We start from the raw sequence: 13,864 nt of genomic DNA on the forward strand, positions 1-13,864 counted from the left end.
GTCGATGTTTGGAAAGTTAAAATCCCCTACCATAACTATCCTATTATTCTTAAAGATAGCTGAGATCTCCTTACAAGTTTGTTTCTCAATTTCCCTCTGACTATTAGGGGGTCTATAATACAATCCCAATAAGGTGATCATCCCTTTCTTATTTCTGAGTTCCACCCAAATAACTTCCCTGGATGTATTTCCGGGAATATCCTCCACTTGAACACACCACCTTGTTCCCTTGATAATATCTTTGTCTTAGGCTTGCTGCAGTGCAGCAAAGCTCTGCATCAGCTGGAAGAATAATACCTCATTTTCTACTTGGGAACCCTGCAGCCTTCAGGACTCAATACAGAGTTCAATAATGTTAGTTGAAACTGAGGGTTGGAGCTCAGAGTTGAGAGTGTGGTGCTGGAAAAGCACAGCCGGTCAGGCAGTATCTGAGGAGCAGCAGAATTGACGTTTTGGATACAAGCCCTTCATCAGGAATGAGGCTTGTGGGCTGGGGGACTGAGAGATAAATGCAAGGGGTGGGGTTGGGGGGGAGGTAGCTGAGAAACTGATAGGTGGATGAAGATGGGGGAGAAGGTGCTCGGTCGGGGGGGGGGGGGGGGGGGAGTGATGGATGGGTCCAGAGAGTGGTGCTGAGTTGGGACTGGGATAATGTTGGGAGAGGGGAAATGAGGAAACTATTGAAATCCATATTCATCCCATGTGGTTGCAGGGTCCCAAGGCGGAATATGAGGCGGTCTTCCTCCAGGCGTCGGGTGGTAACAGTTTGGCAGTGGAGAAGGCCCAGGACCTGCATGGAGTGGGAGGGGGAGTTGAAGTGTTCAGCCACAGGGCGGTGGGGTTGGTGGGTGTGGGTGTCCCAGAGATGTTCTCTGAAACAATCCCCAAGAAGGCGTCCTGTCTCCCTGATGTAGAGGAGACCACATTGGGTACAACGGATGCAGTAGATGACATTGGGAAAGGTACAGGTACAGGAGAGGGTGGAGCGGATAGGTGGGAAGGAAGATGGACAGGTAGGACAGGTCATGAGGACAGTGCCGAGTTGGAAGAGTCTAATGTGAGCCCATAAACACCCAAGGAAGCTTGTGTTCTCTTCCTTCTTGTTAAACAGTTTTATTAACTTTGCTTGCTGTCTGCTGACAGACAGACAGACACAGACAGCGAGAGACACACAAACACACAGACAGACAGACACACACACTCACACAGAGACACAGACGCACAGAGACACTCACATTGGTTGTCTTCTTGTAGTAATCGATGTGGTGGATATCCCGCGCCAGCCCAAAATCAGCAATTTTCATCACGTTATCCTCAGTTACCAGAACGTTTCTTGCAGCTAAATCCCGGTGAATGCACTGAGGAGAGAAAGTCTCATTACATGATCTGCACAGCTTCCAAACCGCCACCAACCTCCGGTATTTCACCACCCGACGTGAGGGCTGGTATCTGGACACAGATAGCCAAGGTACTGGCTTCATCAATGCACAAAGACACATATTGTGGAGCAGGTGTAAACTGTCTAACCCTTGGCATCTGCTGCTCTCCCCCACCCAAATCCTGGCCCACAGTCTCACTCAGCTCACGATGCCAGCCTGTCCCCATATCCCTCCCTTCTCCCTGCATCAAAACAGCTGTCAAACTCTGACCCTGGAATACACTCAGCACATGAAGGTTCACAATCCTGAGATCCAGATATCCATCGGGAGGGAATTGCTTTCTCATCTCTTCCCAAAATGGTCAACCCATTCTCCGGAGACGTGGGGGAAGAGAGAGAGAGAGAGAGAGAGAGCAAGCGAGAAAGAGCGTGAGAGAGAGAGCGAGAGAGCGAGCGAGGGCAAGAGCAAGACAGAGACAGCAAGAGAGAGCGAGAGACAGGACCGTCTCTATTCCTGTTAAGTCCACTCAGAATCCGACGTTGCCGTAAGACCATCCTAAACCTCAGAAGCATCAGACAGCAGAGGACACTTTGTTGGAATTACTCCACAGAAAACAATCTTCCCACCTCCGGAAACAATCATTCCAACCTCTGTAGCACTCCATGTGTGTGAATGTGAATCAGCCTTCCCTCCATATACAGACCCGAACTGTTCAGAAGGCCCCAGCTGTGCTCTCCCTGAGTCCCGAAGGGCACCGCGAGAGCTCTGTCCATGTCCTTCTGCCCTTCTAGATGGTGCTAGCATTCTCATGGAATCATGTTCCACACAAGCTGGTGCTTGAGCTTGTGAAACCCGTGGCTGAGGTATTCTGTTCTACAGACTCCCCCCTTCCTCTTCCTCACCTTTTTCGATGCCAGGTACTCCATGCCTCTGGATACCTGGTAACCACAGGACACCAAGTCTTTGAAGGAGAGCTGCTCGACGGGTACGTGGCTGGGGTTGTAACAGTACTCCATTCCAGGGGGACGGCGTGCTCGCAGGTATTCACGTAGGTTGCCCTTGGAGGCAAACTCAACAATAACGTACAGAGGGCCTGTGGACAAATGGCCAAAGTTAGTGCCCCCAACACAAACCATGGAAGGACAAGACAGCACCACATTTCTATGGCAACCTCCACAATGTCAGGCCAATGTTGAATACTCTGAGAGGGGTGAAGTGATGTGGAGTCACTGTGCCCTTCACAGACATGGTGGCCAATCGACATCAAGGGTCACGTGACAATGATCACCCCATGGTCTGTCTTCCCGGGGGAAGGGGTTTGGTCCAGCCCAGGGCACCATGGGCAAGCTCCTATGTGGGATGTTGTCTGGGTGGGGGAGGCCCAACCAGAGAAACCGGACCCTCGGCAGCACAGTGTCCCCTTGGTCACCCACTGGAACATCCGCTGACACTTTGTGCCCACCTCTCCCATGTCTCCCTGGTTGACCCTCCTATTGCAAACTGACCTCTTCTGTTTACCAACCCTTCTGTGGTGTGATCCCTTCTGACCTTCCAACCCTCTGGGGAGTTTCCCTTTTGCCAATTTGAAGATGGTGCACAATGCCATCTCTCATGGCTTTGTACTGGTGCCCATGCCTTCCCTGTCAGGGTAGGTGGCACTGTGTCAATGGACATCAGACCAGGCATGATCCAGGCAGCTTACTGCAGATACTGTGTCTGCCCCACAGACTGAAGCTCCTCATTGCCAGGAGAAGCTAGGCTCTCTCACAGCTCGGCATCACTCTCATTGTAAATGGGATTTGTTGATGGCTGGGTCAGCACTGAGTGCCCGGGAGAAGGTGGCACTGTTGGCAATGCATGTGGTGCAGGTACAGCCATAGTGCTGTGACCCCGCAGCACTGAAGGAAGGCATTTGGCAGGATGGTGTGTGGGGCTGGGGCTTGTAGCATTCCCACATGTCCCCGTATCTCTCCTCCTCACCAGCCCAGCTTTCCCAAGAGATACAGGTCACACTTTTCCAATGTGCTGCTGTAAGAGGTGAATGCCAGCAGTGGTGCTCTGAGCCAGTGGTGCAGCAGAGTGGGCAAATCGCCTTGCGTTGGTGGTAGGGGAGGGAGCTGACTGATGGGCGAAGGCCTTGGGTGGAGTTGGTCCGAGGTTTTGGACAGTGTCCATGCAGGGGCACACCCACCATTCGTGGGCATCAGTTTGAACCATGGAATCAGCTACTACCACACCAGCCTGAGAAAGTGGATGGGAGGACAGTGTACTGGGTCAGGCTCTCAGACAGCTCCATCAAAGTGGTTATAAATCCCTTCCAAACTGAGGCTGAGACGGAACTGGTGAATGAAGGAAGATGTCAAGATCAGTGTGTCTCAGAGGGAGTGCCTCACCCTTCACCCAGCACTCACCATCCTGAGTGCAAGCCCCAAGCAAGTTTATAATGTTCTTGTGTTTTCCGATCATCTTCATCATCTCCATCTCGGAGATCAGGTCAGACAGATCCTTCTCGGTGGCATCACCTGGAAACAAAGGCAGCAATGTGAGTGCTCATTACACCGGGCACCTCCCCCAGCGATAAGCCAAGGGGCACAGCCAACAGACCCACCAGGTTTCAATTAAAAAGGGTAGTGCCAACACAACATTGAGGGTAACCTTCAGATTCTTTCTGCACCCAATATTAACAAGCTGCGTTGTTTGGATTTGACCTTGAGGAAAGGTTCATCTCTCTAGGTTCTGGATAAGCAGCTTTATCCTATGTTACTGTGATTATCTCCTGTGCAGATGTGACAATAGGTTCCTGTTTCCCTCACCTGATTTCAGTTGCTGTCTGCAAGTGGCCCCACAGCTAATGAGTGTTATTCAAATCTTCACAAGGGGATAGTTGTACAACACAATAAGATAAGTCAGGGCTGCTCCACCATTCCAACATGGCTTCCAGGTATCTCAAATCTCATTCTCGGGACTGCTCACCATCACCCTTCACTTTTCAGAAACCTATCTATCTCAGTCTGAAATATACTCCAGGACTTTGGTCTGCACAGCCCTCTGCAGCAATGAGTCCCACAGATTCCCCACTCTCTGGCTGAACTAATGCCTCCTCATCTCAGTCCTACAGGATCCTCCCTTCACTCTGAGGCTGTGCCCTCGAGTTCTCATCTCTGCTCCTCATCAAACCGTTTTCTCCACATCCACTCTTTCCAGGCCTCTCAGTATTCTCTAAGTTTCAAATCAGATTTCCCCCCCCTCCCCGACACATAATCAAATTAACTCTGAGACAGTCCTCACAGTTGTACCCCCAGCCAGAGAGAGATTGCATTGTTCTGGCCCCTGGGGCAGCCCTGTCCTTTGCCATTTCTAGCTTTTACAGGATGAGTTAGCTGGGGCAGTGTTTTAAAAAGGACTCATTTGTTGCTGCAGTGAGACTGGCTGCTGAAATAATCTGCTCACTGGCTAACACAATGCTCTTCCTCAGGGTGAGGTGCGTGGAGAGCTCGCGCACTATGTTTCAAAACCTTGTGTGCGGCCAGCGAATGGCAGCTCCTTGCGGGCACATTGCAGCTCCACGGTTCTGTTTGCCACCATTTCACAGAAATGTGTAAAACTGGTATGACTGCTCACCGCGCCACCATAATGAGCAAATGCTGGCACACGCCTGGCAGTGTGCCAATGCGACCATCAATGTGGTGCCCTCTCAATGGGTGGGTCTGGCTGACCTCAGCCAAGGTTGCCATCTAGGGACACAACACATTGCTGGGAACGAGTCAGGGAGCCCGTGCCATCCATCACCAGGCCTTTCACCATGAACAGGGAACCGCGCCAACATCTGAGCTTTGCCACATGACTACTCAGTCTTAGCCCAATGGCAGGCTGGAGATATTTAAACACACTGGCTATTAACACACTTGACTGCTGAAGAGTGGGGAATAGGGATCTCACATTTCCAACAAGCCCCTGCCTCCCAGACTGACACTCTTAACCGACAACAGGTCAGCCCACCTGAGAGCTGACAGGTGTCACCAAATGCAGCAGCACCCACCTTTTAACATCTTCACTGCCACAGTCATCGGCCTGTTGGGCTTGTCCTTGTCTATGCCAATGGTCTCTCCCATCACCACCTGGCCGAAGCAGCCTTCGCCAAGCGGTTTGCCCAGAGTCAGCCTGAACACCGGAGAGAAAAGACATAGCGTTCAGTGGCTGTGATGCCACTCCACTCATTCTAATCACATCGCCCACCCCACAGTCGAGAATACAGCCAGGTGAACATTCACCAGTTCAATGGGATTGTGCCGAAGTTGCTCTGAAACACCGGCAAGTTCCTGCAGACCAACACTGACAAAGATCACTCAGAAAACGGCAGGATTCTCTGGCCGAGAAAATTGAGGCATGCACTTCCTCGAACCAAACTCATCTCTAACGCCCCGATCCAGTTCACTCATGACCGACTGCCCCTCAAGTCCCTTCCACCTCGCCAGCCCAAGGGGTACCCTAATATTTCTTCCCCACCCCCCCCCAATCTGAACCAATATTTGGAATGGCATCAATTTTAGTGAGGGATAAGCTGTGAATGTGACATGTTCCAATTCCCCTTCTGTCTGGATTCTGTCGGTCCTTAGCTATCCAGTACAGAATTTGCTGTCCTTCCCTACTGTGGGCAGTGGTACATGAGAAGCGTGAGAGTTCCTTTAAGAACCACTTTGTCCCAAATATGACTGTACATTTGATCCCAGGACAGGCCCCTTCGAGTCACTGAGGTCTACATCATGGAAACAGGCCATTCAGTGCAACGTGTCCACGCTGCACAGGTTTCAGAATTACTTGAGATCCATCTGCATTTGCTTCATATCCATACAAACCTATCCCATCCATGTACCTGTCCAAATGTTTCTGAAATGACAAAATTGTACTCGCCTCCACCACTACCCCAGGCAGCCTGTTCCAGACACTCCGCACCCTCTGTATGAAAAAACTGCCCCTCTAGACCCTGTTCTCTCTCTCCGCTCTTACCTTCAACCTATGCCCTCTAGTTTTAGTCTCCCCTTCCATTCAAACAGACTCTCTCAGGTGAGCACTGCAGCTCCAGAGAATACAAGGTCATTCTCTGGCTCTCACTGTCCTCTGGAACAGGGGCTGTGCAATGGGCAGGCTGGAATCGGAGGGTGCTGACGGCTTCCGAGACCATGCAGCTCAGTGCCCTGCTGACAGGAACCAGTCTGTCATAGGCAAGTCAGCTCACAGATTCTGGACACCCCCTCAGTACACACACGCACACAGACTCTCACTAGTCCACATCGACCCTCCGAAGAGCAACCCACCCAGACCCATTCCCCTATACCTAACACCACGGGCAATTTACATTACATTACATTTTACATTACAGTGTGGAAACAGGCCCTTTGGCCCAACAAGTCCACACCGACCCGCCGAAGCATAACCCAACCATACCCCTACATTTACCCCTTACCTAACACTATGGGCAATTTAACATGGCCAGTTAATCTCACCTGCACATCTTTGGACTGTGGGAGGAAACCGGAGCACCCGGAGGAAACCCACGCAGACACGGGGAGAATGTGCAAACCCCAAGCAGACAGTCACCCGAGGCGGGAATTGAACCCGGGTCTCTGGCGCTGTGAGGCAGCAGTGCTAACCACTGTGCCACCGTGCCTCCCAGCTCTCTCTGTTTCTCTCTCTCTCACACACACACATGTACACACAAATGAAATGTGTGCCTTCAAAAAAAAACACCAGAGCCAAGTGAACTGAGTGAAGCGGCTGAATCCATTTACAGGCAGTGTGACACGAACCAGCAGTGTGTCTCACACAGGCAGGCTGCACCTTCAGCAATGCTTGTCCACCTCTGCAGGCAAAGGGTGAAGAAGCAGCTGGGGAGGGTGCTGGCTGCTGTTGCTCTCACTGTGACTCCAATGTCATGACACTGTCAGTCAGAGCGCACAGTCAGCACCTCACTGAGGGAGGGTGTGGACCCCAGCAGCTCCAGCACACACACTGGGATCCACAATGTGACACAGCTCTGTCTGGGGAGAGGCTGGCAGGACGGTGGGTTGGGGGGGGTGGGGGGGGATCTATACCAGCGAGAGGCAGCTCGAGGAGATGGAAGTGAGAGTAGGCAGCAGCGGGGCTTGCAGTCCAACATGGCGTCGAGCTGCTGAACAGGTCTCACTCAAACACCATCTCATTGCCAACAATGTGCAGCAATCTCAGTCCATGGGAGATGGCCAAGCGCGGGGCTCTGAATGGTGAAAACAGCTAGTGTCAGGCTATACTCTGCCTGAGGTGAATGGGTGGGCTTTCAAAGAGGAAGGAGCTACCCAGTTCAGCTCAGGCCATATGCCCAGCCTCAGAACCACAGCTTCATAAACAGGCAGCAGCACTGTGTTATAAATACATCTGGTCACGTTCAGAGAACATTCTCGGTTTCCCTCTGCTTCCTGTTTTTGTTCCGAATGAATGAGCTGTGAGCCCGAGTGTTGATGGAAAGCTTGGCTGTGTGCCACTTCCACCAAGCCCCCCACCCACCCACCCACCCCTCCAGTTATAGCACCTCAAACTGCACACCTCGCCAACCCAGGCTGGAGGGCAGTGCCACAGAGGCTGACTGAACAGGCAGTGTACTCACTTGTCTCGGGGAAACTCCCAGCGAGGGTCTTCAGGTAGCTCGTACTCAGAGACCCCAGCCAACATGGGGGTACCGCTGGATGAGTGACGGGCTGTACGAACCAGCAGGACCCCGGAGTTCATGGAGGAACTGGAATCAATGGACACCTGCAGTCGGACACACAAAGACCCAACTGGTTACAGTCTGCACGTGGGATTCACCAACAGCACCCCGTCACATTGCACTGTGCTGTGCTGTCACTTGTGCTAACAGTCTGCTCCCACTGCCTCCCTCCACCAGCATCTCCCACCTTGTCCATCCCAGGCAAGCTGTTCAAAGCTGCATTTCCCAGGAGCTCTCCCCAAGGCCTCAGCTCCAACCCCTGCCTTTCCAGGCCCTCGTGCCCTGTGTTTATGTTCAGGACACAAAACAGCAAGCTTCCTGCAGGCTGCCAAAGCAAGGGCTGGTTCTCTCCAAGGCAAGATGGCTCTGACATATACAGGACTCATGGAGAGTATTGGGAGAGGTTGGGGGAAGAGTGCAGTCTTCCTCTCCCTGTGTGTGTGACAGATTGTGTGTGTGCGCACGCGTGTGTGAGAGACTCTGTGTGTGACAGAGACTCTGTGTGTGCGCACGCGTGTGTGACAGACTGTGTGTGTGAGAGACACTCTGTGTGTGCACAGAGGTGTGTGTGACAGACTGTTTGTGCATGTGTCTGTGTGTCTGTGCGCACATGCATGTAAACTGGCCACCTCCTATTGCAGCTTAGACCAAGACAGGGGACATTGAGCAGGTCACTCAGTATCTCTAAGACCCATATTTCTGTGGCTGAGGAATGGACAGGGCTCAACATAGGGACTTGTAGCCCTTCTAGCTTGCTCCTGCGTTCTAGATCATGGGTGAACATCTCCCTTAATGCTGCCATTTTCCTGGCCTATTCCCAGACCTCTCAATGTCATGGTATCTTGGGACATATTTGTCCCTGCAAGATACTGGTTGGTTTGATTTCTGATTTGGAAACTTGATAGCGTTTCTCAGTTGTCTATCTCTCAGGGAAACAGAGATTTGTCCCCCCCATTGAAATGAGGCTTGTTACTTCAGAAAGCTCTCCTTGGGGATTAGGGGGGTTTTCACTGAAACCCTCTCTGCCTCACACTGAGAATGTCATGGAACTGCTCCCCCATTCTGCTGCTGAGCCAGTCTCTCCATCTCGTTCTCTGATCCTCCTGTGTGAGAGGCAAATTGGGGCGATAGAGGTGATAGTGCCAAATGAACCATCTCGTCTCTATTCCACCCAATATCCCCATCCACTCAGTGCAAAACACCATTGAGTGGTACCACTGAATGGGTTTAATGGGTTGGGGGCCATTTGGCCCATCATGCCTGCACTGGATTCCCAAGCGGATGCTTTCATTCCTGACTGATCAGACATCTCCGTGGAAAGGCAGACGTGTTTGACAAACTCAAACATCTTGCTCTTTCTGCTGCTTTTTGAGGCTTTGTGCGATGTGACCAGTGTACAGATTCCTCGTGCAGTGCTCCTGGGTGATGTTAGACCCTGATCCTCCTTGTGAGTGGGAGAAAGTGAGGGCTGCAGATCAGAGTCGAAGAGTGTGGTGCTGGAAAAGCACAGCCGGTCAGGCAGCATCTGAGGAGCAGGAGAATCGAGGTTTCGGGCATAAGCCCTTCACGGGCCTCCCTGTGAGTGGCCTTTCTCTCTGAGGGTGCTGTCCCTGAGCTCCTGAGGACAGTCAGTGGGTCAGCAGCAGTGTGGCGGTGAGGGGAGGTGGGGCTAAGCAGTTAGCAGGCGGCCTGGTAGAGTTGATACTGACTATGACCTGAAGTTCCACCAGCCCCAGAGCCCATGGCAGGTTCCTGGGTCAGCCACTGTGAACAGAGATGTGAGAATACCTGCTCAATCACTGACCTGCTCTAGCCCAGACTAGGGGTGACCACACACAACTGTTTTGGGATTGTCAGGAGCATTCGGAAATGCGGAGGTGAGGAACATGATCAGCTCTGGCTGTGCAGAATAGCGAAGGGGAAGAAATGGGTGACTCATTCACAACGTATTGCTGGACCCAATACTGACACTAGCTATCCAGGAGTTAAACCAATTCACTTCCCTGACAGTTCCATCTCCTTGGTGTGCTGTTGGTGAGGGGGACTTGTGAAACACCTCTCAGTTCACGATGGCAGATGAAATCTCCATCCCCATCCCCATCCCCGGGAGGATGCAGCCACGTCTGTAACTAGGAATCCTTGCTGGTGGTTTCCTATAGCACCATTTGCTGATTTAACGGCACCTCTGCCCAGTGAAGCCCAGTGGGGCAGACACTTGCTGCAAGATAAACACTTGCCAACTTACAAACAAAGGAGTCTTAATTCAACACGATGGGATGCAGCGACAAGCTGATCAAAGTGCTGGCTTTGATTGGAGAGAGAGCTTTACTGTGGGGACAGGGAGAGCTTCATAGGAGCACAGCAAACCCCCCCCCCCCTTGAGTTGCCAACAGTATTGCCCAGCCCAACGACAGCGCCTGAATCATCTACAACCCAAAATGAGGAGCATCAGCAGAGGGCAGAGACGGGCTTGAGGAACCGTCTCTGTCTCTGCATCAGCCCACACGCCTACTGGCATCCTCCTGACTTGGTCATCTCAATAGCATGGAGCCCAATGGGATGGCCAAGGTCAGACTGCTGGTGAGTCTAAAGCTAAGCTTGCACAGTGTGTCTGGGGTAGGGGTTAAAAATGCTCTTGAACTCTTCCTTTACTTTCTGTTACCTGTCTGCGGAGGGGTATACTCTTGGCCAGCTTGTGGACAGCCAGCTGCCTGTTGAAGTCAGCTTTCTTGGCAGAGCTTTTCATGCGGATGATGACAGCAGCAACTATCATACAGGACGTGAGGAACGCTCCGGTGCAGTAGATAATAATCTCCAGGTAGACGGGAGACGACAGGGTCGATGGCTTCTCCTCCATCACTGGTGCAGGTGGGTGGGGGTGGGGAGAAAACAGCTGGTTTACTAAGGGGGGAAAAGGAAGGGGGAACAGAAACACACACAGGCACACAGAGAGAGAGACAGAAACACAGCAGCAACACTGTGAATGCTGCACGGCCTTCCATCACAAGCTGCTGGAGAACATGCTTCATGTGAAAGCTCAGCAGGCAGCTCATACCTTTGCAGTCCCTTGGCTCATACCCTCAGCCTCATGCTTTGTTCGCCCTGCCCTGCTGCCCTCACTCCTCACACATGCAAGACATCGTAGGTGGGCCAGCTTGGAAAGCTGCCTGCTCACACTACGCCCAGCCCACAGCGTGGGCAGGCAGGTAGTAACAGGTGAGATTCCCAATGGGACCTCCACTTCCAGCAGCCTTGTGACAAGGAACCCCAGGCAAATGCTAACCCTGCCTCCAGTCACGGCAGCCATACTGTCTCTGTCTTTGCTGGGGGCAGAGACGGAGAGCAAGGAGCAGTGAGTCAGGCTGATGCATCCTCTCCCAAAGCTGGGTGGGTGGGTGAACTGACAGGCCTGAACTCTCCCTCCCACTGGCGGTCATCTTCTGCCTTGGGACCCTCCAACCACACAGGATCAATGTGGATTTCACCAGTTTCCTCATTTCCCCACCCCCCCACCTTATCCCAGTTCCAACCTGCCAGCTCAGCACCATCCTCATGACCTGTCCTACCTGTCCATCTTCCTTCCCACCTATCCACTCCACCCTCCTCTCCGACCTATCACCTCTCCCACCCCTCCCAGCTTCATCTACCTATTACATTCCTTCCCCCAAGCCCAACTCCCCTCCCATTTATCTCTCAGCTCTCCTCGTCCACAAGCCTCAGTGCTGATGAAGGGCGTTTGCCTGAAATCTTGATTCTCCTGCTCCTTGGATGCTGCCTGACCAGCACCACGCTCTGGACTCAGGTATCATACTCCAAGGATAAGGAACCACTCCAGCACAATCAGCTGATTGTCTCCTCTTCTCCCAAGGACAAGCCCTTCCTTCCATCACTTACCGACCGCCAACTAGAAAAAGGTAAACCAAACAGTCCAGGAGGGTTGACGTTACCATCGGCCCTGAACAATGTGCTGTGGCAGTCTGTCCCAGACACCCACACAGACTCGGGGTCATCAATGTGCTCCCAGTGTCACAGCACCATGCTCTCTCTCTTCCCCACAGTGAAAAGCTAGTGTTGTTCATGCTTACCAACTCCTTTAGGCCCCATACCTTTCTCCATCCCCTCCCACCCAGTGACAATTACCTGGAGAACATCCAGAAACTCAAGGGCTAGAGGCCTGGACTCCTGCTGCCCTGTTCCACTGTTTCATGGTCTCACAACCCCCTGGGCCTTTGGAGAGGAGCACTTGCAGACAGGTAATGGATTGGATAACAGACCGAACCACACTGGCACCTAATTGAGGCCCTGCTGGTTAATATCAATGCACTGAGTTCATAATCACAGAGTAACAAACCTCGCAGCTTCCATTCAGCTGTCTAGCACAAGATGAACTGGGCAAAACGCCAACACAAACTCAATGCACCGTCTTCACATCCCTGACAACAAGAAGCTGAGGCTGTGTGTCTCAGGCAGGTACGTTTGGGATTGAACAGTGTCGGAGAGTACAGACTTACCCTGAGCTTATCGCTAGCTAAACCTTAGGTCAATCAATCCAACTTCATTAACATCATCCTCACCAAGAACAGACGTTGCTAAGATGTGCGAGCGTAAAAGACAGCTCGGCACAGAAGGCGAATGCCTGGCAGGATGCCAGTTCACTGAGGGGTGATAAACTGGGTTGACTGACTCTTTCCTTTCCTCTCCAACTGAGCTGGGGTGTTGTGTTGAGTTCTGGGCGGCACACTTTCGGAAGAATGTGAAGATGTGAGGGAGAAAGTATGGGAACGATTGTGGAGAACAACCTGCAGGGGTTGGGAACGCCCTCTTTACAGAAGGGCAGGTTCCCCGCAGAAGGGCAACGTAAGAGTTCAACAGCAAGAGGTCTGGTCAGAGAAGGAATCTTCCTTTTGGCAGAGGGGTCAGAAGACCCAGCCAAGGTACTCATACCAGGCAGCAGTGGGAACACAGAACAGAAACCTGCTTAATTCCGAGGGACACACTCACTCACACACAGACAGACACAGACACACACAGACAGGAATGAAAAGACGCAAGACAGATGAAGAAGCAAACAGGGAGATGCTGAGAGAGAAAAGTCACAGGACTGTTACAGCACAGAAGGTGGCCATTTGACCCATCATGTCTGTGCTGGCTCTCCCAATAAGCATGAGACTTCATCAAACAGTTCTGGAAAATCTAAAAGTCCTGTGACCGCCAGTTCCCCGAATCTATTTTGCGAGTTACATGAGCAAACAGAAGTGAGAAATTTGATAAACATGACGTCCCTCTCAGAAATTCATCTCAACTCTGCCCAATTCAACTAAGGTACATTTTCACCCCAACGATGGGAGTCTGACTCACAGACCTGGCCTCTCCCATTTTCTCTCTCCTTAAGGGTGGCACGGTGGCTCAGTGGTTAGCGCTGCTGCCTCCTGGCACCAGGGACCCGGGTTCATTTCCACCCTTAGGTGACAGTCTGTGTGGGTTTCCTCCGGGTGCTCCAGTTTCCTCCCACGGTCCAAAGATGTACACGTTAGGGTGGATTGGCCAGGCTAAATTGCCCATAGTGTTCAGGGATGTGCAGGTTAGGGTGGGTTAGCCACGGGAAATGCAGAGCTACAGGGAACGGGGATGCAGGTCTGGCTGGGATGCTCTTTGGAGGGTTGGTGGGCCAAATTGCCTGCTTGCACACTGTAGCGATTCTATGCTTCCTTCCAATCTGCAGTGACCACTCCAGAGTTGAGCA

General features: G+C 52.1%; 1 protein-coding gene across 3 annotated transcripts in view; it reads right to left on the reverse strand.

The window, feature by feature from the left end:
* The window catches only part of LOC122543124 (fibroblast growth factor receptor 1-like), a 146,473-nt gene that overhangs the window by 12,115 nt on the left and 120,494 nt on the right, over positions 1-13,864 (reverse strand). For all 3 annotated transcript variants that reach the window (XM_087984353.1, XM_043681460.2, XM_087984354.1), the window contains exons 9-14: positions 10,784-10,980; positions 8,020-8,165; positions 5,419-5,540; positions 3,791-3,901; positions 2,282-2,472; positions 1,236-1,358 (exon numbers count right to left, since the gene is read on the reverse strand). In XM_087984353.1, the coding sequence (XP_087840479.1) occupies positions 1,236-1,358; positions 2,282-2,472; positions 3,791-3,901; positions 5,419-5,540; positions 8,020-8,165; positions 10,784-10,980 (890 nt within the window). The remainder of the gene's footprint in view (positions 1-1,235; positions 1,359-2,281; positions 2,473-3,790; positions 3,902-5,418; positions 5,541-8,019; positions 8,166-10,783; positions 10,981-13,864) is intronic.

The sequence above is a fragment of the Chiloscyllium plagiosum genome, unplaced genomic scaffold (genome assembly GCF_037043375.1).
Source record: "Chiloscyllium plagiosum isolate Xiang-an unplaced genomic scaffold, Cpla_swu_hap1 HiC_scaffold_48, whole genome shotgun sequence".
In the NCBI taxonomy this organism is placed as follows: Eukaryota; Metazoa; Chordata; class Chondrichthyes; order Orectolobiformes; family Hemiscylliidae; genus Chiloscyllium; species Chiloscyllium plagiosum.